Genomic DNA, 26530 nt, shown 5'->3' on the forward strand with positions numbered 1-26530 from the left:
TAATATAGTAATTATGTAATTTTACATCACTACAGCAAATCTCCCTGTTGAGAATTTTCCTCACTCATTGGGATTAAGCCAGCAAGCTGTTCATGACCCAAGCCTTGTCCGGGTATTAGCCTGCACCATGTGTGAAGACATGGTGTAACACAGCACAATAGCTTGGTCCACACGCTGTCAGCAGAGCGAGTCAGCTCTTACTCCACTCTAATCCCGATTTCCCGGGGATTATACGAGCCTTTGGTATTTTTTGATTTCAAATGCAAAATGCCACCTCAGATGTAGTTGTACAAATCCACCCACAAACGTCCAGCTGCCAGCGCATGCTCAGTTGAGCGGGCCCTCCAGGCTGAGGCCTCGTGCGCAATCGCTGCAGTGATCATCCTGCAAAACCTGACAAAAGCTCCGAGAGTGGGTCCAAATAAAAACACCTGTTGATCTAAGAGTTCATGATTTAATATTTTTCATTTTGCAGAATAAATTATAGAAATCATCATTTATTAGGTTTCCACAGTTTACTTGGCAATTTATGTGCACAACTAAATAAATATTTAGAGTTTAAGATCTACAGCTGGAAAGAATAATGTGGTTTTCCTTATCGTTAACAACAAAAATACTGGTAATAACCTTTTCATAATCAAAACTCATATCGAGACTGATTCGTTGATTCCACCCTCCTCCCTCTTATTTCGGAGTTGTTCTGTAGTACTTTCATAAATCGAGTCCGTTGCTCCAGAATGGTGAAATAATGGCCCTTGTCGGCCACCCGCATTTCACTGTGCTGTAAAAATAATGAAAGTCATATTGCGCTGCGGTTTCAGATCTGCACAGGCGAAACGACGCAACTTTAAAGGAGGTCCTGGGATGTTTGCTAAATTGCTGTGAATTTAAAAATTTCGACTTTGTGTGTGGGTGTTTTTTACTGTTGCAAGGTGATTTTAACAAGCGTCTAAAAGATAAAAAATAAACGAGCCACTATTTATGCAGCTGGATACAGCGGCATATCTCCTCACCTTCGACTGGACGAGTACATAATACATAAGTAGAAAAAGTAGTATAAATAACATTAGGCTGTAAATAACTTTAAACAATACTTCTCTCCAAAAGGTTCGAGTTTAATTCAATAAAATAACAAGTAACTTAAAGAAACAATGAATGTATTTAAATTTGATTAATAATTAATATCTTCTTATCTAAAAAAAACTATAAATTGTGATACAGTGAATTTACTCTGTTGTGCATTCATCAACACTGCTGTATATGAATCATTAAAGTAAAAGAAAAACAGGCCCAAAAAAGGGACAAATTGGTTAATGAGCATCTTCTTAGTATGGTTTGATGGATATTCAGGGCAAGAACGTTTGGCATGGATATTAAATAGACCTAATGAAAAACTACAGGAAAGGTTTTGAGTGCAATACAGAAGTATAACCTGTGAATAAGGATTTCATAGTGTAAACTAATATAGAGGATAAATAGAAAAGACAATAAAGATGCATGCAGCTTAATAAAACATATAGTAAAATAAACAAGTGCAGTTTAAATGAATAAATAGTCCCACAATCTACTTGAATGCAAGAACCATCCTTGTTCAAACCCATGGAATCAGTGTTGTTGTTGTTGTTGTTGTTGTTGTTGTTGTTGTTGTTGTTGTTGTTGTTGTTGTTGTTGACCTGCTCTGTGAAAATGCAGACATTGACTTCCTCCGTGTTTCTGCCCCCATGTGGTGCAGTAACACTTGTGCTCATAGGAACACTGAGGAAACAAAACGAACTACTGACTAAAGTATTTAGTCAAATGTACTAGTGTACTTATGTACTAGTACACACACACACACACACACACACACACACACACACACACACACACACTTAACTGCAGCGCTGACAGAACTTTAACCAAAGAGAAAATGGCTTCCTCGTTTTGATGCTAATTTTCTCCATCATAAAACAATTAAAAATAACCTTCTTTAAGTATTTCTAGTAAATTGTCTTCACCATTGTCTATGTTTCTTCTGACACAATTTATCTGGCACGCAGTGGTTTGTGCAGCTATTGGGCCACAACAAGGCCTGAATACAGTGTATATCCAGTATATGTGAGCTTATCCTGAATATATATTCAGTTCAGTCCACAGACAGGCCTGACTTTGACCATAAAGCTACATTTCAATGAGGTTTTCCTTCTCCGTGGATTTTATGACTTCATTTATGCTGTAATTGTGGCTGCTTGGCAAACAATTAGCCTAAGCTAGTTCCTTTGAGAAACACCAGGGAGGCTGAAGTCATCACTCTGACGTCATCCACAGACTTAACGCAACACGAGCAGGCGTGCCAGCTGATGACGACAATAAACGTCCCAGGACGCTCCGGGAGGCGTTCACGGCAGGTTCGGCGCGTTGAATGAAGGGTAGATGTCTTCGTAAGCGGGTGGACGTGAACTGGTGGAGCCACCGTCGCCACCGCGTCCTGCGTCGTCCTCCGTCTTCTCGCACCTGCGGGAAATGACGCCATATAAAACAGATGAGAGAGGCTGGGTGGAAGCGAGCTGCTGGCTTACATCCCGGTGGGTTCGGGCCCAATTGGATCACGTATTAGAAGACCGATCGCAAAAGGCTGAGGTCGAGCGGTTTCTCCTTTGATCGCTCCGCCGCATGGCCTTCGCCTCGTGGAAACACGTGGGAGCCGCTTTGGAGCCGTGACAACATAAGTGCGAGGACGCGTCCGCGCGATCGCAGCCGCGGTTTACGGTTATCCCGCAGGTCAACTGCGTTATTCCCCCTGTCTGCTTTTATTACAGCCACCTTCCTGGAAACCTGCTGGGAGTAATCGTGTAAAATCAACAGAGGAAAGTAAAAACGTTCCACCGGCGGAAAGCGGCTTTTTGTCAATTAAGACGACTGTCGGGGGGGATAGTTGATTGGATTTCAAATAAACCCTGTAATTATTGGAAAGACACGTTTTCTTGTGACCTTACGTTATGTTGGGTTTCCTTCATCACTTAGCTGAAGAACGGGTAGGAAAATATAAACGAAGAAATCCGCACCACAGTCGTACAATTATGATCAATATAAATATCTAGAGGATGGTGCTTCGGTCTTAAATGTCTCCATTTACGCTTATAAGACCGAGTTTATTAGACGATGACTATCAGGCCTCTTTAGTTCTGGTGGTGAGAATAAGCAGACGGTCTGAGACACGTTCCTCACACTGGATCAGGAAACGTGCCGAGCTTTAATTGCGCCATAATTGGCTGAGAAAGTCCCGGCGTCCAGAAACCCTTTGGACCGAGCGGAACGTGATCGCGTGGTTAATAAGAAACGAAGTCCGCCACACATTGTGTGTGTGTGTGTGTGTGTGTGTGTTAACGAGCAGCGTGACTCACATCTCTGACTTTAAATTAACCCTCTGGCGCCACAGCCTAAACTCGGCCTCGAGACGAATCCACCGCGCGTGGACGGTTTTTGGTGGATCACAGCAGCGTGTTTAGTTTCCTACCTGTTTCCTCCGGCGTCCGACGCGGCGGCTTCTCGTGGGGGGAAAGCTGCGCGGAACGGAGGGGGGGGCGGGGCGTGGAAGCCGCAGCCGCACGTCGGCGGAGGTAGAGCGGCGTCTTGCCGAGCGTCCGGCGCGATGAAGTTGTACTCCGGTGGCGCGCGCAGGATCGCCGTGACGTCGTGTATCGTGATCGGCGGGGTCCTCGCGCTTATCGTGCAGCAATGTCCCCTCGGCGTCTGCTCGGTCACGGCCATCACGATGACGTCATCGTCGCCCTGCCTGCAGCCGAACCAGCTGAAGTTGGTGCTGAAGTTGCAAACGCTCACCAGAACAAAAGTGCCTCCGACCGAGATCAGGATGGGGCCCAGCAGCTTCAGCCACTCAAAGGTGGGGTTGGTCTGGTGGTACCGCCAGCCCATGAAGGTGAAGGTGACTCCCACCAGAACCAGGGCGACTCCAGAGAACAGCAGCATGGCCGTGGCCTTCTCTCCATCCAGCAGGCCGTCAGGCTCACGGCAGCGCGGGAGCGCCGAGGCCCGGGTCGGGACCGGGTCCTCGGGCGGCGCCGCGGCGCCGTTGTCCTCGGGGTCCGGCCTTTGTCTCATCATGTGAGTCCAGAAAAGCTGAGGTCTCTGTTGGTCCATGAGCGTCGTCTCCGTCGCGCCGCTCTCAACGCGATCACCGAGACAAACTGAGGGAACACTGAGTAACTGGGTCTCACTCTCCAAGGGCGAGTTATAAGTTAACCTGCTGTACACGTGTGCGCGACCGATCCACAAACAGTGACTTGTAGTTTTTGCACCGCTACAGTCTCATCTAGTAAACGGTCGCTGGGTCACTCATGAATTCTTAATTGTGGACTCAACCATGGTTTTCAGCTGCGTAACATAAAAGTACGAGTTCACCTAAATGTCTTCAGATGTGTGTGTGTGTGTGTGTGTGTGTGTGTCAGTCTTTACATTCACCACAGCCTCATTTCATTGGCACAAATGAACAAAGGGACAGATAAGTAACTGCGCAAAGAATCCATATGAGGGCCGTGTTTAAAGAACCTCCAGGAAGAGAAGTCGCACAGATTCTTTCAATTAGCAAACTCCAAATATTTATGGACTGAACATTTCCTCCCTGGAACAGAAAGAGAAGAGCGCGTTCTTGTGCATGTGTGTCTTGTGTTGACTCACACTGGCGTGTATTGATCCCCTGGGCCTATGCCTCGTTTCACATGAGCTCTGCCATCATCCTTGAGCAGGACCATGCGCAGTGTGAAGCACGGGGAATCAGTCATAGACACAGATATGCAGCACGGCCAATGGGAGCGTTCAGAGCAGGGAGCTGTGACGTCAACAGATCACTTGGACCTCCCGCTTCACCTGGTGGAGGCGGGAGCTCGGCTCAGGCTCCGTCCCGCTGCTTGTGGATGAACACAAAGCCGCAGGAAGACCGCAGGAACTAAGACGTGACCATTTCCCAGTCATTCAGTCGTCCCCTCCCCTCCTCCCCCCTGCAGACACACAGTCGCGCACACACAGTCGCACACACATGCTTACCATGACAAATAGCCTGTGACGTGCCTCTGCCAACACGGCACGGAAGGGCCCACTCCCTCTCCCCAGGGCTGCTCCTCGCCGGACCTCGCGTTTACCTACAGTATAAACGTCAGAGGGTGCCCGGTTCTGTCTGCCTGGTTCTGTCTGCCTGGTTCCGTCAGCTCAGTGTCGTCTGCAAGGTTCCGTCTTCCCGGGTCGGTCTGCTCGGCTCCGTCCGGTTCAGTCTGCCTGTTGCAGTCTTCCTGGTTCAGTCTGCCCGGTTCCGTCTGCCAGGTTTGGTCTGCCTGCTCAGTGTCGTCTGTCGGTTCAGTCTGCCTGGTTCTGTCTGCCTGGTTCAGTCTGCCTGTTGCAGTCTTCCTGGTGCAGTCTGCCCGGTTCCATCTGCCTCGTTCTAAATACCCGGTCGCCCTATGAACAGGTCCAATCAGCGCAGTCATTACAGTTCATTTTCTTTCGCCGGCCTCAGACGTGATGCAGTCGGCCTGAGTCGAGGTCGCAGAGGAGCAACCTCTAGACTGGGCTCCAGTAAAGTCAACCAATGACGGGGACTCAGCTGAGCGACAGCATCACTGCAGAAGAGTGAGGACTTCCAGCCAAAACGATTTAGAACCACATTTTAAAAATCTATGAATGGCAGATGAAGCCATGTTAATCGATTCTTAGCCTGGTTGCATTGGTTTCAGTGATTATTGGTAGCGACTGATCGACCGCTGATATCAGATCAAAGGATTCAGTCAAACCTGTTTTACTGAAACCAATTCCTGCTCTGTTTTCCAAAGCTGCATCGTGCTCATATCTCTATTGCCGGGGGAGAGCGGCAGACGCAGCTCCGCTCGCCGAGTGGAAAATGTGACGGATGCTTTTGGATGCGAGCGTGACGTGTTCGGGGTTTGAGTTATTCTAAAGGGGTCTTCTGGGACCCGGGGCGAGCGGGAGGAGCGGAGCCGAGGAATCCGCATTAATGCAATAAACTTACACCGTTGGTGTTTGTTCAGATGGTTTTCCTCGCGGCGGAGAGGGAGATCAAATGGGCACATCAATTATAAACTGTCCATAAATGTTACTGATGAGGGACTCGATCTCTGGCTTGTAGAATAACTCAAGTCTACGGCTCCAGTGGGCCTTTGGACAAACACATCCGTGATGGTAGACAACAAAGAGTAACGGCTCCCTCTCCTCCGACTCATTCGGGCTCATTCTGTTGATACCACACGCAGGTGGTGCTTAGAATGAATGTCATAGGAAAACCACCTTTAGCCTGTTAGCTTCGCATGGACCTGGAAACAGGCTAGCTCAATTTCGGACCGCGCAGGGCTGCGTCCAAGAGTAACAGACCTGACTTAACATCGCCACAAAGGCTCATTAATCTTGTTTGTTTAGTCTGTGCAAAGGTTTTCGCGCAGAAGCCTCAACATGTGCTTTTCCAGCGGGTTATGTAGAACAGTGTTTCTTGGCCGAGAGTGGCCACTTCCTGTAGGATACCACCAAGATGTAACGTGTCAGGCAGTGACGCCATGTTTTAGTAGAGCCAAGCTAAGCTAAGCTAAGCTAAGCTAAGCTAAGCTAAGCTAGCAATGTAGAGGACATCATGCACCAAAGATCTCTTCCTCTTCTGAGGAGGCGGTCAGTAAAACGGTAGAGTCAACACTGATGGTTCGCACATGTGGCCGAGGGAAGGAGGAGGTCTTCAGGCCAAAGAACACAAGGCATGACTGAGTGTGTAAATATGCACAAGGTGTTGATGTAGTGCTGAGAATGTGCGCACGGCCGAGCGTGCATCCGCGTATGTGAAGCCCTGCAGGAGCGCGGCCCAAGCGCTGGGTTAAGAGCTGATCGCCTTTAAACCAAGTCATTCCGTAAGTGAGCGTGTGCACTCACCGGCCACTTTATTAGGAACATCTGTATAGTACATTAATTCTACTTTCACAGGTGATAGTTTATGAGTTGAAGCCGTCAGACAGGTGATAATTCTACTACATGTTTATAGGTCACAGGGGGAGCTGGACTCAGAATTATCCTCATTCAGTTTAAGCATGGGGCCAAATCATCAGAACCATCTCCCCCAGATGTTTACAGCAGTGTAAGGCACAAAAGAATTCACACACATTACACTTCAAGTATTCATTTCCATATATTTGTATATATTCATATATTATACATTTAATACAGGCACAATGAGAAATCATATAGTAGCGACAACAAAATGACTGCAATATTGGTAAAAATGTACAATTTATGAGAATGATTTACACAACTGTGCTCTTTTTAAACTCTGTTTAATACAACATATAAAGTAGGAAGGAAGAATTAATCAAAGAACGAGCCTTGTTAATTTACTCTGAAGGTTTTGTAGGGAGAGCAAGAACCAGCTTGCTAATACTGAATACAGTGACGGCAGAAAGTGGCCTTTCTCTTTAATGCGTTTGGTTCGTCTGACCAAAAAGAACTAACTATGAGAAAAGCTAAAGCAACATTTTGATTTCTCACTGCACAAGTGTGTGGCGCTACTCAAACTCATCATTTGGCCAACTGATGTCATGAGATATGTACAAATTTTAAATTCAAATCACACAGCGAAAATGGAAAAATCTTCCATTTCAAAGTAGTGTCTTACTCTAAAACTGATGGTTAGAGATAATGGCCAGATACAGACTAGAATCGACTGGATCACTGGTTTTAAAATGATCAAGTATAAATTGAGTTTTAATCCCCTGTAAACCAGTACAACTACAATGGGCTGACGCCAGTATTTAGCTGGCGACGTGATACAGAGTGTATAAAAGTCCAGAACAGATCCTATCAATCCCCAGTCACAGTTTTTAGGCTTCTCAACATATCTCCACACAAGGATGAGGTCAATTAAAAAACATCCTACACAGCATAAAATACTCCATCAAGAAGTACAAGGACCCCCCAGCAGCAGCCCTGAATCGAGCACAGAGAGTCAAACGTGGCAGCTTTCCATCTACTTCCTGAAACCAGAAGCTCATTTGCTGTTTCTACTTGCGGAAGCGGAACCATATCCCAGCATGCACCGGGTGAGAGACAACACCACTGTTCTAACGCAGGGCGACGGCAATCCTGTGTCACAATAGATAACCACAGTCAACAACACTGGATTATTCAGTGCAGAGTGGCTATGAAAAGGCATTTTAATCATTGATTTGGTGTTGTTGTGCTACTGTTCACTAACGTCGCCTGCTGCACAGTGAGCGGATGAGAGGTTAAGGTCGACTTACAAGGACGGAGTAGAAAAAAAAAACAATATAAAACATCAATAAGTCCATAAACTCAATCACAGGATGCAAACATGACTCATTAATTCTTGGAAGACAGATGCTAAACGTTTTCCCTTCAATATCCAAATAAAGGAGTATAAAACACCCACAACTGGCACATAGTCGGTGCTTTTCTCATTAGCTGTGCTGTAGTCGACAAAAGGCCGGCAGAGAAGCGCGATCAGAAACGGGAGGCTCTGCGTGAATGTGTAAAGCCTCTAACGGCGGTTTACAGTCAGGATATCTGAGCAGTGCTGTTTTACAAAGAGTAGAAAGTTAAGGCTGAACAGATGAAATACAAAACAGGCCATGAGTGTTGGTTTTAAAAAGACGACACTAATCACAGACTCTAGGTTTTTTAAAATGCACCAGAGAAACAAAGCTTCAATCTGGAGACGCTGACACACTTCTGTTACCTGTTGATCCACAGTATAAAAGGAGGCACTGAGGTCAGATTCCTTTGTTTTTTTGCATTTGTCTCAAAGCACTTCAATGTGACTTTAAAGATCAAGCTTGTGCCATGTGTGCGATAGAGGATTCATATTATTTTAAGACAGAGTCTACCTTCATTGCACATGATCAAAAAAAGACGAACTGTGAGAAGAAAGAATCAAAAAACTAATCTGATTAAAGCAGAATTATCAGTTGATATTTACAGAAACAGAAACCTTTCCTCTTCCTCGAGTGAATGGTTTCATTTTAAATCCATAAAAACGAATACAAGAAGAAAAAAAGCATCTAAAAGATTGTTAGTGCTGTTTTTTGTTCCTTTTTTATGATCTCAAATACAATATCAATAATGATTTATGTCTAATCAATAAATTGCTTCAGACTGTACAAAAATGAATTGAACAAAAAGCATTTTAGACTTCATATCTACACATTTCTTGAAAGCTCATCTTAGTCTTCTTTTATTATTTAAACAGTGTTCAGTACTCAGTGCTGCGTTATTGTAGTGAGATTCTCATCTTTTGGGCAAACGGCTGGTGGATCCAGAGGTTCAGGAGAACTTATGTCAAAGTGGCGACGTGGCCTCAGCAATCGGCCATATAACGTCCTGAAGAAAGCACAAGGGATGCAGCTCATCAACAGACCAGCATCAGCCGTGTCAAAACGCGGCCGACTCCTCCACTTGTTGCCCAATCATCATCATCTACAACACGTCAGACCGCTGTACGTACCTGTGGCAAACCGCTTCTTGCTGAGAGACAGTCTGTACCCGGTTCCCTGCAGCTCCATGTCCACTCCTGACAGGGTGCTCCCCTCATTCATGAACTGCACTGCCAGAGTGGAGGGGTTGGAGGGGCCACTGGACAGCTCGAACTTGGCCCTCAGAGACCCAGCACCTGGGGGTGAGCAAGGACAGACGCGCCACAAATCACTCATCCAGCTCCATTATGCAACATCCAAGTCTACAAACAGCAGAAGACTCTTTACCGTCATTTTCAGATTTTTCTGAGATATCACTCAGCTTCCACAGGCACTTGTTTTGCTCCGCATTCCTGAAAAACGTAAATAAGTAACTAGTTACAGCTGCTCAGCTGCTCTCAATATGTCAGGAATCAAAGCTCACCACATGGAGTTGGGCAGAGACTGCATGCTGGTGACACCTCCATCAACAGCCACTAGGATCTGGACGTTGGTGAGCGGCCCGGGACAGGCCATGGAGTCTGGGTTGTAGTGGTAGTCCAGCCGCAGGTCCGTTGTACTCGCTGTGCACTTCCAGTACACGGCCAGGTTGAGCGGGGTGGAATGGATCCCGTCGGACAGCACCTGAACGCAGCACAGAAGCAAGTTGGACGAAACAGAGTGTGTTCACTGTGCTGAAAAGTCACTCCTCCCAAGGGAATGTGCCGACTTATACATTGGTTCTTTTACACCTTGATGACCATAGACAGACATTTCATTAAACTCCTTCTATGTAAACTAAAACTTGTGTTTATTTGTTGAGACCACTCGGTGCCTGATTATAGGGCGGCAGGGCTGTTCTTAGCGGTTTGTGAAGCTGGGTGCCAGCTGGAGAGACGACGCTTAATGTTTGATGACAGTGTCCAAACCAGTGAAGAATCACTGACAACACATTTAACCCTTGTACTGCAAAGCTGCAGCCTTTAGTGGCTGATAAGGAAACAGAGCAATGTTCTGTGATATAACCTGTTTTGGCTTTTGGAAAGCATATATAATTATTTTGCCTCATAACACGCCTTCGGTCGTCTTTCGTCCCCTCACAGACACGTTGAGATCTTTCTTTGACTACAGTAAATGTGTCCTTGTCGTGTTCTGGGCTCAATGCTGCTCGACTGACCTGGTATTTAAGGATGTCCACGTTGTAGTAGGAGGCCGAGGGGGTTTGATCCGAGGCTTTTCTGAGGTAGGACGTCAGCGCTTGCATGTTAAACCAGAAGTCCTTGGAGTCGGAGTCGCTTTGGGATGGATCGCTAGAGGAAGAGCAAACAGCAGGATACGCTCACACAATGACACATACACGTAGGAATAATCACAGGCTCCATTATTCATCGCTCTCCTTGGCTTTGAGTGAAAAGCTCCAAGAGCTTGGAAAAAATGATGTTATGTTCAACCAGCTACTGAATCATGAATTCCATTTGATTCAATTAGTCCAGCCATGTGGTCCTGGGATAACAGAGAAACCAGACATTAAAAAAAAAAAAAACATGTCGCTTTAAGAAGCAACCAAAAATCCGTTGTACAACAGCTCAACGCTTAAACAACGCTGGTTAATGAAGCAGCTGTTATTTGACGTTTGTTGTTCTTTGCTATTTAAAGGTGTGAAGTGTTGCACAAGATACATGGGTTGTTGAAATCCTGGCAGTTAAGTCTGTTGGAAAATACTTTCGTGACAGCTTAATTATAGGTTTATGTCAGATTACTAATTGAATTTCCTCTCCCTGACGCAGGCTACATTTCCTCCATCCGCATTTCGAACCATCCTGACCCAAAAGCTTCTCTCGCTCCAACCCCAGCTCTGACAAGCCATCAGCTCTGCTACAGCGTCCTGTCCATCTCACCTGTACAACAGTTGTTGGTTGGGTAGGATCTGCTCCAACCGGCTGGTGTTCTTTAGTTTAAAGGAGAGGACGGCTGGCGAGGGGTTGGTGGTGAACACCTTGATGATGCCCATGGGGAAAGACAGAGTCATGTCTCCTGTGATTTTCACAATGCACCTGTGAAATACCAAAAGTTGTTTCAGTGTTTGCTCAATTTAGTCAAACAGAGAGTAATAAAAGATGAATGTTTGTGAAGCTGCAAACAGAAGCATGAGCATCAACTGGTTTTATAGCAGAGTAGAAAACATATTTCATCTAATTATGGATTGCACTGTGGCCCAATAATGCCTTCAACCCTGTCTGTAGCAGACAACCTGTTGCTAGCTTCTGGTTCAACCTCCCAAACTGCCTTCGGGTTCTGGTCTTAGCACGTCTCCGCTTTTGTCAGTGTTAATAAATATCTGTGTTTTTCTATAGGCTGTGGTGGTAGCAGCCCACAGCGGGCCTCTGCCTCACGCCGCGTCTCCACTGCATTGCTCATGAAATGTTCCATTTGCCAATCCCTGCAAAAATAAGCCTTTTGCACAGCAGCAATTTAACAGCAGTTAACTAATAAAAGGTTGTATGTTTTCTCTGCCCCAGACTATAATCTGCCCCATGTAGGTTATCCACTCTGAAAGAATGGTGTCAGACTAACCCGAAACATTCCACACAGGCAGAGCGGGAGTGAGGTCCGCGCTGCAATATGTCGAGATTTAGCGGCAGCAGGGCCACACTATGAAGTGTATATAACTGAAATACATCAAATATGGGCAAAAATGTGTATGCGTGCAGGTCCATCTTGGGGCCTTTGAGCAGCAGGTCATGTGAGACTCACTTAGTGGGATCAGCTCCTTTGAAGTAAGCATTAACTGATTCTGTGAAGGCCACGGCAATGGGCAAAGCATCTTGGGATGCCAGGGTCACAGGGCTGGGACCGCGAGACGTCCCTGAGAAGGAGAAAGGCCCAGAGTTTAGATGTCTGTTGACTCAGCTGCTGATCGGACTTTCACTGCAGCGGGGTCCAAAGCTCACATCAGAATTAGCAAAGGCTGATCGCGGGGGGAAGCATTATGTACTTTAAAAACAAAAGCGTATATCATTGCGTTTCATGAAGTCAGTCAGTCAGACACTGTAATTCAGTACCTTGTGTTATTTTTCCAATAAACAGAAATCAGATACATTTTAGAGCAGTTCGTGCTACAGCTGCTTAGTTAGGATTAAGTCCTATTAATCAGTCGCAATGACCTCAGACAGCATATTAAAGCTTAAGTCAACAAAATCATTCATTACTTTATTATTTGAACAAACAAATCATCATCTTGTTAAAATGACGCTGTTGACAGGACGATATCCAGTCACCCATCCAGCCAATTCAATACACTGGTGTTAGTTGAGGGTTCTGAACATCAACCATACCTGCTAGCATTTCACAGTGCTTCTCAAAAGTAGGCAGCTTGGCAATGAACACGTCGTCCTCTTTACGCCAAATCAAAGGCGTAAAGAGAGAAGGAGCAGACAAACAAACCCAGAAAGTACAAATGTGAGGAGAGATGGTGCTGGACACAGTTATGACCTAAGTAAGAGTGCGCACTGTCCACCTGGCGACAGGCTGACATCAAGCAAACAGGCCCTGATGATGACTTTTACAGCATCAGTGAAATGTGTGATGACTGTGACTGTAAGCAACAGGAAAAGAAGTGTCTAGGAAGAAAAACTCACTTTGGCTTAGTAGAAAAAAAGGAGGGAGGGAGAAAAACTCTGGATCTGGAGAGGAGAGAGGGAGAGCAAAGGGGTGCTCAGCTCCTGGAAGGAGGAGAGTGGAGGATGATGGGGAAAAGGAGAAATACAAACGGTTTGTACAGACAGAAGACAGGTGGGACATTAGTGAGGAGGTGAAGAAAGGAAGTACCTGAACTAGCTGAGGACAAGTGAGAGTCTCGAGGCAGAGGGTGATGAAGCTTACCAACAGTGGGGGTGTTGGCAGCGCTAAGCGATGCGTTCGAGGACAAGGACGATGAGCTCTCCGCCCGGGCGAGCGGCGCAGTGGGAGGAGGGCTGACGGACATTTTGGAGGGGCTGAACGGCCGACCCTGGACCAATGGAGTTCATCAAATCAGTTTTAGAATGGAGGTTAAACAGTGAACAGTGTCGTGTTCCGCGTGTAGGGATAAATACTCACAATCTCATTGATGCCCGTCAGTTTTCCAGCTGGTAATTTGGGCCTGGACGACGGTCTGGGCGGCGGCACCAAGGTCCCAGCTGTCAGCGGGGTGGTAGGTCGGTTTGGTACTGGCACTACATGGACGAACAGGTTATACTGGTTAGAGGCCAGGGAACCAGCACAGCAGTGCAGGCAAATAGGAAGTCATGCATCAAGGCCTCACACACATAAAACATAAGGATGACGCTGCAAAGTTAACGTTTGCACAGAAACTCAAGTCGAGCACAAAGTCAGTGAAGCATCCAAAAATACTTTAAAAAATGACATAAACTGAAATAAAAAAAGACAAAAAAATGTATAAATAAAAAAGCTGCAAACCTCAGACACGACATGCCTGTTACATCATTAATGATGTTACCATTGAATACTCTGCCTGACGGAGCCGGTGCCATCACCCTGTCTGTAACCCCCAAGAAGACTTCAGAGAAGGGGCTGCTCTCCTCTCTGCTGCCTACTGGCGCTTTGCAGTAGGCGTCATTAGAGTCATCAGAGTGGAAGCGACTTGACCTTCCAGTGCCAGACGGAGGCCTCTGCAGCTCCTTGACAGCCAAGCCTGAGCTCTGGCGGCGAGGTGGCGTGAAATTATCGCTGAAGGCGATCCACTGGCTCTTAGTCCAGGACGCAGAGGAGAAGGCGTCGCCGCTCCTCGGAGGGCTGCCCGCGGCCGGGTTTTCAATGGGGTCCTCGGCCGGCAGGGCGATGGGGGCGCTGTGGACCCTCGCTGGGACCGGTTTGAGTGTGTGAGGAGGATTTTCTGGTGAGTCCCAGGGAGAGGATGTAGTTGAGGAGAAAGAGCAGACCTCTTTGGATGGATGGCTTTCTGCTGAGGGCTCCTGCTGTGGCACCATCTCAGCTGAAGTAATGTAAGTGAGAGTGGTGAAGCGAATGCAAAGCAGAAGACGGACAGTAAACATGCCATGAACTGGGTTGTTTGCTTAGACCAGACGGGATCAGCGCCTCAGTGGCATGTGACTGACTTCTTGGTTAGTTTTACACACTACCTGGTTGTTCCTTTAATTAGCTGCTATTTTTCACTTAGAACAAATTGCATGAATTATTGTTTGAGTTTCATCCTGCTTTGTATATTTTCTATACTTTTGATTATTTTTAAGTCCTGCCTAGAGGGAGGCAGCACAAATTACCTGAAACTATAAATTCTTTCCAGCGGTTTGAGCGACGGCTTCATGCTATGCAGCGTACTCCCCTACAATAATAGATAAATGCCAATTTGTTGAATGTATGGACAGTGAATTGTTAATGTTTATAACACAGCTTTGATTTGTTTGAACCTTCTGAGGCAGTTCACCTGTGTCTGAGTGTGTGTTTCTCTCTGCAGTATTTTTATACCAGTGGAGTGTGACACACACACACACACACACACACACACACACACACACACACACACACACACACACACACACACACACACACACACACACACACACACACACACACACACACACACACACACACACACACACACACACACACACACACACACTGTGAACTGCTGCTCAGAGTATTTTTGCTCGATGCACAGCTCAAGAAAAAGAATTATGTGTTTAAATATATTAAATCTCATGTTACACTGCATTGAGCTGAACTTGGCAGATATTATCAATTATTTTACATTTTTATATATTTTATCGAATGATAGACAACAAAACTCTGTAATCAAAGGTTGCTATGAATCCAGAAACACTGCATATTAAACAGTATAATGCAAAATGCTCTGAGCAAAAAATCAGCAATGTAACCCTGTAATTAAATACTGTCCTTTTAACATAGAGTACATATTAACCTTTTTAAGTACTCCACATGCAAGGAACACTTAATTAAAGACAAATCTACTAAACATACATACAAACACTGCAGCTGATGAAATCCTCAAGATCTTTAAAATTGTTTGACAAACACGTCACACACGATTTACCTGAGACATCTGGCAGAAAGACGTCTGAGTCATTCATCAGAAAAGATGGAGAAGGAGGTATTGAAAGGAAGACAGAGGCAAGGTCTAACAAGAGCGAGTAAAAAGAACCAACCAACATTAAATGCCAACAAAATGTCAAAGTAACACAAAATATAATAAATGATTAAAATAAAAGTATAACTGATTAAAAACAAACAGATCAGATAAATACATGACAAATAATTAAAAAAAAAACATTTTTACAATTTCAGCCATTTATCTGAGAGTTTAGTATTTTATTAGTCTCAGACTTGTAGAACTCAACACAGAGAAAATGTAACTTCAGCGGGAAGCTATTTCCCAGAACTATATCTTAATCAGGCCACTTTATGATGCTCCTTTGACTTTAAAGCTCAGACCTCTGACCGTAATGAGAGTCTGTTTGACAGCATATGTGCCAGCGTGCTTTATAGCCGACCCTCTGACATCAACTAGGTGCCAATTAACTGTGGATTACACTTAGCCCAGGCAATGGGTCAGCGCTAATGTCACTCTGTTTAAACACTGATGTCATGCACATTAAGCCACGAGGATCACACTGTCGCACTCTTTGAGCAAGAAAAACCTTGAGCATAAAGTAAAACAGTCAAATGTGTCATAGAGACATTACGTAGATTTGAAGGAATGGGTTGTATGAAAAGGAGAAAATTACTGATATACAATGAATCCTTCAGTAAAGTCAAGTATTTTATTGGCTTTAGATATCAGTTCATCTATTAAGGAAAAGCTACAGACTGAGAATGTTAATATAAGAAAGAGAAGGAAGAATAAAATGCTGTTGAGTTACCTGCTGTTGATGACACGGAGGACGAGGAACCGGCAGCTGGATTTGGGCTGAATGGGTCCAGAGACAGAAGGTCGTTGTTGGTCAGTCTGCCAGATCAGGCAAGTCAAACATCATTAGCTCAGAGTCAGACAAAGCTAGAAAACTTAAAGTGAAGGAACAGTGCTGCACGTATGATCACATACGAGAGTGAGAAGCTTTTACTGTAATACTCACTCGTACGATGTTGGCACTCTGGATTTTGCCAGTTCATCACCTGCAGTGAGACGAAAACAAACAGAAAATTAGAAACCCACAGACAGACCTGCAGAGTGGCAAAAGAAAATACGTATTCACAGTGAGTCAAAAAATTAAAAAAAAAAAGCCCAACGAGAGATTTTCACCAACTAGTATTCAAAGAATCATGTCTAAAGAACATCACACCTTAAACCAGAAACATAAACTGAGATTTGGCCTGAACAAATGAAAGCTATAGAAATATATTTGCAGTAAGCTTTAGGGTCTTATTTTTGCTTTACAACGCAAAACCTTACTGCAAAAGGATTAAATCAGCCTTTTTAAAATGACGGCCCACAAAGAGTGTTTTAGTTACTAAAATTAGGTGTTGCTTTGTTATTCTGTGCCCATTTAAAGAGTTACATCATGTTGCAAAGCACTTAAGAACCACATGTAAGAGGACGCCACCGAGAGGACCCCAGTTTGAAAAACCACACGGAAGTAAATTCCTCACGACGAGACTGTGGAGGTTTTGCAGTCAGAGAACGCGGTGTCAGTGGGGTTAGCTGGTGTCAGCTATCTGCAGCGGTGGGACAGGCTCCTGTGCAAGGACAGGGACGGAGGCCGTGGCAGGCGTTTGGAGGGGAGGGGAAAGGTGGGGTTGTAGGTCGGCTACGGTAGTGAAAGCATACTCACCAGGACCCTGAGCCTTAGCCCTTAATGCAGGTTCTCCTGTGATTCCTAAGTGTATGTAGAGTATAGACATCTATAAATGTCCTTTGACTTCCTGGACTCACAATTGGGGTTCAGTGTTCACACAAGCCTCATGGAGCACCACACGGCACATACTTGGTTACACTATATTTCAGTTCTGCACTTAATGCACACCTTAAATACTCATAATCACTCATGTACAGCAGACACACACACCCACAATCACGCCCAATGTCAGTCTGCAGGGGTGAAATGCAGATTTCTGACATGTCCAAATATAAACAGCTAATTAAGCAGTTAATCTTATTTGTAGCATAAGAGGGAAATATCCTTCAAACTCACATTTTACAGAAGGGAACACGTGTTTACTTTTTCGTGGGACATGTGAGTCTTGGCTAGCTTTCCGGGCTTTCCCTTTTTAAAAGACAACCTCTTTAAAAACAACTGGGGCCAAGAAAAATGGAGCGGAGCAGTCGACCCCGCTTTGCAGGCATCCAGCAACACACAGACACTGGGAGGTCAGACAGAGAAAATACTCACTGGACTGGTTCCTCCGCATCTGTCCCTGAAAACAAAAACACACATTAATTAAGGAAAGATGTATGTGACCCACCTTTCATTTTGAACTGTAGAAGCTGTGTTTGCTTTGTTAAAAATGTAAAATATAAATAAACAGAGCTTCTTGGATACATGTGTAGCTCAATTGTGGACAGTACAGTAAATATTTAATGTGTATGAATAAAATACATAGAAATTCCTATTTCTAAATATGTTTTACTTTATTATTAATTACTCCCAGGGAGGGAATTTTCCACATCAGGGCAGTATATCACAGGACTACTCTCGACACACACATACCAGACGCTAAACTTAGGGTGAAAAATTCAGCGGTGCATCTAAGCTCAAGCAATGATCAGTCAGGGACAGCAGAGAGCATGCCCCCAACACTTCACCGACTTCCTTTACGGGGCATTTTTGAGGGGGGAAATAAATCTGTCATGTCACGCTGTGTAACACAAGATATGCAAGATATGCTCTTGAGGGCCGGCAAACCCAATGGAAACCTAAGAGCATCAATTTCAATAAGGAACGTTTTCGCACAAGGAGAAAGGTTAGGGGGGTTGTCAAGCGATGGAGGAGGGGAGAAAGAGAAACAAAATGGGTTTAAGGAACACAGCAAAAGCGTTTAACCACCATAGAGCTGTGAGGCCAGGGTTTAGTCCCACAGGCGCTAAGCGGCAAATGGGTTCAATTACAGCTCTCGCTGGCCACACACACACACGACTTCCATTGCTATTTCAATAAAGGGAATGCTGCACAAGGGGGAACCGAACAGGAGGAGAAGTGAAAAAGACAGAAAAATGAGCACTAAGGAAAAAAAGAAAATCTCTTCGTAATTCACACCAGATGATGCAACGTTTGCCATCACCTCACATGTATGTTTTTGAGTCGGATCCAAAACTGTAAATGTAAAATACGAAGAAGCCGCAAGAAATAATTCTTAGCACGGAGGAAGAAATATACTGTAATGACTAGTTTAACGGTAAATAAGTCAAACACACAGAGAAGCTTATATTTTTTGCACCTTGAGGGTGGTAACATAACTGTGTGTTGAAGTCACATCAACAACCTAAATAAAAATACAATATACAAAGTTTAAATGAGAACATATTTCCTCCTTAAAGTTTCTATATTAAAAAGAACAACTCTTCTCTCAACTTGACTTATCTTTAACATTAATTCCTGTATTGGAAAAAGGAAGAAGTGGGCTTCAATAAAACCCAAAGAATCAGAGCAAACAAAGAAACAAGGGGGGGAGAGTGAGGAAATGTGGTAAAAGCAGAGGAGGAGAGAGAAGCTGAGGCAGAGAGTCAAAGACCAGAAAGATGCCGTGACATTTGTTTATTGTGCAGGAGAGTGATGGGTGAAACCCACTAGACCCCCTCTGCGACACGGAGTGTGCCCTCTTAGCTGCTTCACAACAACAACAGCTCAGTGCGTGTTTGCACACAAGCAGTAGTGGTTTTAAATTTTAATGGCGGTGGCTATTTTCACGGAGCGGTGGAGAGTGATTCGGGGGTTGAGTGATGGTGAGGGACAAGGAGCTGAATGAAGGGCTCCATGGCTGAGGTCACAGATCAGACTGGGCTCTGTGTGCGTGTGTGTGTGTAGTCTGCTGACGACTGTAGAGCAACAGTGGCCAACAACGTCAGAGACTGAAGTTAGGAATTACTGCGATGAAGAAAAAAATCACCCTGAAGTTGTTTCAAAATGAATTTAGAGTATAAACATGACAGAAGCAATGTTAGAATATACAGTGAATTGAGATATAATACACATGCTTTTCCAGGATAAATAAGATACGTTCAAAGCAAGGATGACATCATCGACAGAAGGGGTGCTCCAGCTGGTTAAACGGCCTTCCCATCTACGGTAACAGAAGCTAAGATATTCTCCTGTTGCCATCTAGTGTTGCAGAGGCAGCACAGATGTTCGGTGCAGCAGCAACAGGTTGGTATTTGTGATTTTAGTGTGTGTTTCATGGCGGCTGACGAAGCTGTACCGAAGTAGGGGGCGACAGGATGATGTTCCCGATGGAGGCTTTGAGCTCGTCGATCGTGGCCCGGTTCTGGTGCGTGCCGTTATTTGGCTGGACGGGCTTGATCTTCACGTGGAACTTCCTGGGCTCGTCCTCGTCCTCCGAGTCGCTGGACGAGTAGAAGGAGTTCTCTTTGGCATGTGAGGGAGGGAACAGACGGAGTTAAGGAGGCAACGCGGTGAGATGGTGTGCGGCGCCGCGTCGCTCAGACTGCAAACACGCGAGGACAAACAGCGTTAAACGGAGGATGTGTCACTGTGCAAGCTGGACTGAGCCTGGGCGTGTGAACAGCAGCCAGGCGAGCGACAAGGATATCGTTTTCATTTGCTTCTGGTCTGATACAGAAGCCCTCTTCATCAACTTGGGGAACATTCTACAAAACACAAGACAAAACATCACATTTAAAGCAAAATGATACCAAAAATGTTTTTATTGTTATTATAATAGTTTTTATTGTTTAATGTTTTGTGTTTACATGCATTTTCTATAACTATTTTTTTACCACATTCACATACATTTGATAGATTAATTTCATGGTAATTATTTGAATATTAATTACAGTTAAATGAAAATGAATGCGATGGTCCTAACTAATGTGTGTCTGTGTGTGGGGTCTATATGTATGAGCTTGCTTACGGCATTCTGGATGTCTATAGAGCCGTAATATCCAGGGGGGGCACCGTTGGCAGTGTTCTACAAGCACGGACAGACTGAATGAATGAATGAATGAATGGGCGAACGTACATGACAAACAAGGGAACGCAGACAGCGAGTCACATGTTCACATAGTAAAATGCAGAAGGCATAAAATGAACAAGGATCTTTTCCACCTCCTGCTGTCTGAAATCCAAATAACACTCGACAAAGCTGAGACTGAATAAATATAACATCGTCAAAAGGAATGAATACTCACAGCAGCTTCCACCTCTGTGGACTCCCTGGAAAACAGAGATGTCATGTACATGTAATATTGTTTTCCAGTGGTGAAACAAATACGAGCTGCATCAACAATGCAACAGCCTTCACTCACGTGGAGTCTGTGTCCTTGTCTCTCTTCCGACCTGGGATGCCAAATGGTTTTCGTCTTCTGGGTTTGGCACCTAAAAGCAAAAAAACAAAACATTTGTCAGTTTGAAAATAGGAGTTACACACCCACTTGCTGGTTTTAAATAAATCTTTATTATTTTATAATGAGACCTACCTTCGGTAGCAACAGCTATATTGCACTCTTCAAACTCAATGGGCTCTAATGAGACAAAACAAAATCATATGGGTTCATTTGGCATAGAAAGGGTCAATGACCTACTGCTGTGAATGCTGTGAATGTACATCACGCAATAATCCAACACACACACACGCACGCACGCACATGGCACAAATACACAGCGGCAAGCACACAAGCGGCAGTCTACTGTGCCATAAAGGGTGTGTATACAAACAGAGCGAGGCTGGTCCCAGGGGGCAGACAGGGTCAATAGCAGAGTCAACTGTGTGTCTGGTGGCCCTCACAAAGATGAGGCACTCCATCCCGGGGACACAAAGCGCTACTCTGCAGTCCTCTCTCACAGGCACAACAAAAAGGCCCACCTGGGACACATGAGTCACCACAGCGGTGAACTCATTCTGAATCAATGCGGAGGTCCTGGTACTCAGCAGGTACGAGGAGTAAACCGAGCCTGGAACCAAACCTTCCTGTACAGGACACGCAAAGTCACTAACCTTATTACAGTAAGACAAACACATGCGCTGGCAGGCTTCAGAGATGCCCCGTTCACCTTCCTGCCTGGCATGCAGACATGACCAGAAACACACCATCACACACACAGGAACCCGCGCAGCCTTGATTAACAGACTGAACTGACAAATCGTCAACTGTGCTCCACTTAATGGCCGTGATATCACTGAGCACACAACCAGTCTTGTAATTATTTGGGGGAGAGAGGAAAAAAAAAAAAAGCACAGCTTAGCACAGCTTACACTTACATGGATATCATAAATCAGACCATGAGGAAACTGAACGACAACAAACTTTACACCTAATTTAATGCTCATCAATTATACACATTCAGCTCCGAGGCCCGGCACTTGAATCGCCACGCTTCAACTGCGCCTCCAGAAACATTTGCTGAGCCTTTTCCACGGTGTCGGAGCTTCATCACACACACACACACACACACACACACACACACACACACACACACACACACACACACACACACACACACACACACACACACACACACACACACACACACACACACACACACACACACACACACACACACACACACACACACACCTGAAAAACCAGCGGCCATGCGATGAGTGCATACATCAATCAGGCAAGTTCAAAAGGTTTTGCTGATTGTCTCTTATATGTGCCAGACTCATAATGTGTCCTTATACACGAAGAAATATATAAAAGCATTCAAAAGTTACAGTAATAGGAGCAGCAGAGAGGAGGAGCAGCAGAGAGAGGATGATGGGGGCAGGGCCCCCTGGCAATATCTATGATACACTAACAATCTTTGACCTGAAAACAACAAAGCTAATGATATTTTAGCTTAAGCGCAGACCGCGGCGGCAGCGGCAGCGGCAGCGGCCCGACCCAGGCTTCCCAGAGGACGTCAGCGGCGGGCAGACTTGACGCACTGTTTGGCGCGTGCGACGCTGAGTGAAGCGCAGGCAAGCGGCGAGTCACGAGAGGCCTGCATCACGCCAAGTGAAGTGGATAAAGCTCAGCGATGACCGCTCTACTCTACTGTGCAACATCGGGCCCCTGCGCCGCCGGCCGGTACGCGACGCGAGCTGCTGCCCGATCAAAGCCAGAACCGGCGGGTTCTGGCCCTCGGCCCGGCTCCTTCAGACTGCTGACATGAAACAGGTGAGCAGCTGATGCCTCGAAAAGCGTGTTTTCCTGCAGGGGGAGCTTTGAATCACGATCATCTCATTTGACATCATCTTTCATCGAATTCAGCAGCTGTAGATGCTGTCAACAAAAACATAAATAGTGGGAGGAAAAAAAAAAAAAGCGCAGGATTGCGGGAATTTGCTGGAAAATTACACATCAAATTTTTTATTCAACCTCTGCCATGTTAAACAAATGCTGTGGATCGACGTAATCCACAGGCAGAGCAGGAACTCTTTGCCGCTAGCGCCCCGTGATTGCATCTGACAATATTTATGCACACCAACTGCAAAAAAAGTCCAAACACCAGACACATGAATATTACCTAAATCTGGGCAGACATTAGGAACTGTTTAAACATCTCCTAAACAGACAGACGACTTTGTTTATACAGGGAAGATGTTTCCTTTCTTCCTACTCTCTGTGAGGGAAGCATGTAGTCACGCATGAGCGGAGAATGGTTTTTAAAATTGCATATGCTTCACATGGCACTGGGGGTGGGAAAGGGGGTGGGGGTGGAGGGGGGCTTGCGTGTCTGGCCCGCCGCCAGTTGACAGCTCAGCTGGATATCGTTGAACACTCCGAACCCCCCCGCCTCGCAGCGTGTCACTTTGGGATTGTTTCCGCAATAGAAAGTTTATTCAACCTCTCTCTTTCTAAAGGCACTGGACCGGCCATCCGTTCAGCTATTTAATCAGCGAGCGGACAGGTTATTTTTCTGACAGGGGACGGGGCCGCGGCGCTATCCCCAGTGAACGGCTTGATACGGCAGGAATTTTGCGACCGTTTTTTTTTTTAGCCTCAATTAATTCTGCTGTCCAAACAAATGAAGGCCACCACTCCTTGAATGCAGCGTCTGGACACAGGGGTCACCGTTTGTGTACACACAAACACAGCAGAGGTGAACCCTTTGTGTGTGTGACCTGAAGTAATGCAGCACAAGTGCACGGAACAGGATATTTACCGCGTTAAAGCCTTTGCGTGCGTCGGCCGCAGCGGACGACTTAATAAAGGCAGCGGCGGAACGTGTGAAAATCAAGAGCTGCAGCAGTAACTATGGGTGAATAAGCTCAGTGTGTGTGTGTGTGTGTGTGTGTGTAAGCAGGAGGTGAGGCTGCTGCGCCAATAGAGTCTTGAGGAGTATTCCCTTGATTATTGTGGCATGGCAAAGTTTACACAAGCGTCATTGTTGAGCTCTGACCTCCTGAAAAGGTTGGTTCTGGCTGCTTAGTCTGTGAGCGCGGCAAAGCCCCGCGTGTCACATGCTTGCTGGAATGCCAAGCCTGCCTACCTTTACAGCAGATTACTATGATTGGCTCTGATGGCCCTCTCCTACTTCTAATTGCCCCTCTCTGTATACCCTCACCTCCCCACAATGTAGTGAGTGCTACGGTTACATTAGAGCGCACAAACACACCTGGGCAGAGACATCACAGGACAAACGCGGTGATGGGGTGAGCCACGGATCACAGTGAGGATATATACGGGGCCAAATAGGCTTTAGCCTGATCTGGTCAACACAGTCCACGCACATCTCCCAGTCACATCCCACACTTCCCAGACAGGCAGCTCACCTGGTCTCTCCTTGCCCGTTCCTTTGCTCTCAGCCAGTTTCTGTATTAAACTCTCCACTGAGGTGTTTTCAATGTTCCTCACAAACTCATTCTGGACCTTTAAAAAAAAAAGAAAAGACAAAAAGCAAGTTAATTTTAGAGCTAAACCTGTTGCTGATTGTTTTTATGACACCAATACAATATACAGATGGTATTTTGTCAGATGCAGAAACAACATGGGAAAATTAAAAACACTACAGCCCTAAGCAAAATTATTTACTTTTTGTTAACCCAGAAATCATGTATTTGTTTAAGACTCAGGGATTAACACTTATGTTACAAATTTAGTTTTAATGCTCATAGGAGAAATGTAGTTAATAAATGTGTCGGACACAGTAATTGCACAGCATTCACACATTTCAAAGATTAACAGACACAGAGACAGTGGATAAAGATCATGTGCTCACTGCTGCTGTTACCTGCACTCCTTTGCCCTTAGTTCATGTTTATTTTGTGTAAATATGTTTTGCTTGTGGTGACGTGAGACTGTACTGTCAGTCTACTGTGTCAGCTTGAATCATTGTTGTTGGCACTGTGGTTTCTTGATGCCCTTTGGGCGGTATCAGAGGAAAGGCAGCATTGGTGCTTGTTTGCTTTGGAGGTGCATGTGTGCTCGTGTGTTTACTGAGGGGGAAGCGAAAGCGATGTATAGGCATGGGAAAGGAAAACAGCGGGCGACTGTGCCATCTCACCAGACCATTTAGATGTGCGTGATACTGGCTCCACCATCAAACAATGCACACACACACACACACACACACACACACACACACACACACACACACACACACACACACACACACACACACACACACACACACACACACACACACACACACACACACACACACACACACACGTCTGCCGCTGAGCCCCTGTGGCGAGGTGGAGTGCATTAGCCTTCTGTGCCACGGCAGGAAGAGATGCGAGGTGGGGAGCGGGGGTGAGGATGAGGGGGGGGGGGGTTCTGCCACGGTGAGGAAGCATTCACACTGCGGCACACGCGATCTGTCAGGTGCTGCCGCCATGATGGGGGGGGGGCACTAATGTCGTCAACCTGCGTGCCCTGCTCGCCTCTCGAGCACACAAGCCTCGTCCCACGGAGACTCTCAGGAGATCCTCCTCCTCCGGCACACAAATGCTCATTTACAAAAACAAACAGAGCACGCACACTAACGGGCACACCTGGCCTCATGGAAGGTTAGAGCTGTGTGCCTGGATACTGAAATACCTCATGCTGCGCGTTCCTTCCTTTACACTGCACTGTTTTAGATTCATTTACTGCCAAGTAAAATAAGACACCCATCATGCTGGTAAATCATTTTTTAAATGTGTGTCAATACCAACAATTTTAGCCCAATATACAACAGAGCTGATGCTTTACGGTGGACTGACTGCAAGAGAAAGTAGGTCCAAGCCCACTGTTCTTGTTTACGTTCAGCTTTCCTGCTTCCTCCCTTAGCACACACATCATCTCCGAGCGCTGCAAACCTCAGAAGGGCAGGTTTTGTTTGCCTTTGTTTTTCTCTGGTGTGGAAAAACTAATATGCTCCATGCAGCCCATTGTTGTGCGCCGCAGCGATCTGAGGACAGTTAATGCGGTTGTAAATTTTCGTGCGACTGTTTAAAAGCTACGGCCGGTTTATCAAACACGCTAACACACGCCATGTGTAGTTCACAGACTGAACTGGGATAAAATCCTAAAGGAACATGTGGGAATGAAATGATAACTGTGTTTCTGAGGTAAATATTAGAACAGTGGCTTTTTATTTTACATTAAAATGTACAAATATAAATAAAATGAAATACATAAATACGCCTTGTGTTTGTGTTTTCTTATATTTAAAAACAGGCGTATGATGATAAAGAAGTATGATTTTGCCTTTGAGTTCACTCTTCCTCCTCCCTCACACTACTGTAATAATAGTGCTTCCAAAGTGGCTAAATATGATTTTTAACTGTATTCATCACCAACTTCTTAAGACTGGTCCGGATTTTTCGTGTTATAAAATCTTGTCATCACAGTACTTCAACTTGGCTCAGCAACAGGCAGCAGCACTGGCCGTCTCCTGCTCAGAGGCAGAAACTTTCGGGTAGCTGCCTGCGGTACCTGCGGTAGTCTGTCGCTCCAGATT

At 45.5% G+C, this 26530-nt stretch overlaps 2 protein-coding genes across 17 annotated transcripts in view; both read right to left on the bottom strand.

Annotated features, from left to right (window-relative positions):
- Window positions 1-510: 510 nt before the first annotated feature.
- tmem174 (transmembrane protein 174) lies at window positions 511-4185 on the bottom strand. Its single transcript, XM_055513601.1, has 2 exons — window positions 3497-4185; window positions 511-2493 (listed from the first exon to the last, which is right to left on the bottom strand). Exons 1-2 carry the CDS (start codon window positions 4138-4140, stop codon window positions 2379-2381), a joined length of 759 nt encoding a protein of 252 aa, XP_055369576.1. The 5' UTR covers window positions 4141-4185; the 3' UTR covers window positions 511-2378.
- A 2970-nt stretch (window positions 4186-7155) lies between these two features.
- The window catches only part of fcho2 (FCH and mu domain containing endocytic adaptor 2), a 30642-nt gene continuing 11267 nt past the window's right edge, over window positions 7156-26530 (bottom strand). Inside the window, exons 8-31 of one of the 16 annotated variants that reach the window (XM_055513587.1) lie at window positions 24357-24453; window positions 21076-21120; window positions 20905-20974; window positions 20788-20812; window positions 20511-20567; window positions 20188-20247; window positions 19839-20012; window positions 17816-17840; window positions 17258-17302; window positions 16562-16601; window positions 16349-16434; window positions 15523-15546; window positions 13948-14442; window positions 13548-13663; window positions 13278-13458; window positions 13088-13171; window positions 12785-12844; window positions 12204-12315; window positions 11348-11503; window positions 10627-10759; window positions 9895-10094; window positions 9759-9823; window positions 9503-9667; window positions 7156-9378 (exon numbers count right to left, since the gene is read on the bottom strand). In XM_055513587.1, the coding sequence (XP_055369562.1) occupies window positions 9356-9378; window positions 9503-9667; window positions 9759-9823; window positions 9895-10094; window positions 10627-10759; window positions 11348-11503; window positions 12204-12315; window positions 12785-12844; window positions 13088-13171; window positions 13278-13458; window positions 13548-13663; window positions 13948-14442; window positions 15523-15546; window positions 16349-16434; window positions 16562-16601; window positions 17258-17302; window positions 17816-17840; window positions 19839-20012; window positions 20188-20247; window positions 20511-20567; window positions 20788-20812; window positions 20905-20974; window positions 21076-21120; window positions 24357-24453 (2538 nt within the window). In that variant the 3' untranslated portion in view covers window positions 7156-9355. Of the gene's footprint in view, window positions 9379-9502; window positions 9668-9758; window positions 9824-9894; window positions 10095-10626; window positions 10760-11347; window positions 11504-12203; window positions 12316-12784; window positions 12845-13087; window positions 13172-13277; window positions 13459-13547; window positions 13664-13947; window positions 14443-15522; window positions 15607-16348; window positions 16435-16561; window positions 16602-17257; window positions 17303-17815; window positions 17841-19838; window positions 20013-20187; window positions 20248-20510; window positions 20568-20787; window positions 20813-20904; window positions 20975-21075; window positions 21121-24356; window positions 24454-26530 lie in introns of all 16 variants that reach the window. The other 15 variants (XM_055513584.1, XM_055513582.1, XR_008696344.1 and 12 more) reach the window with 15 other exon arrangements.

This window comes from Betta splendens, chromosome 12 (genome assembly GCF_900634795.4).
Source record: "Betta splendens chromosome 12, fBetSpl5.4, whole genome shotgun sequence".
Classification (NCBI taxonomy): Eukaryota; Metazoa; Chordata; class Actinopteri; order Anabantiformes; family Osphronemidae; genus Betta; species Betta splendens.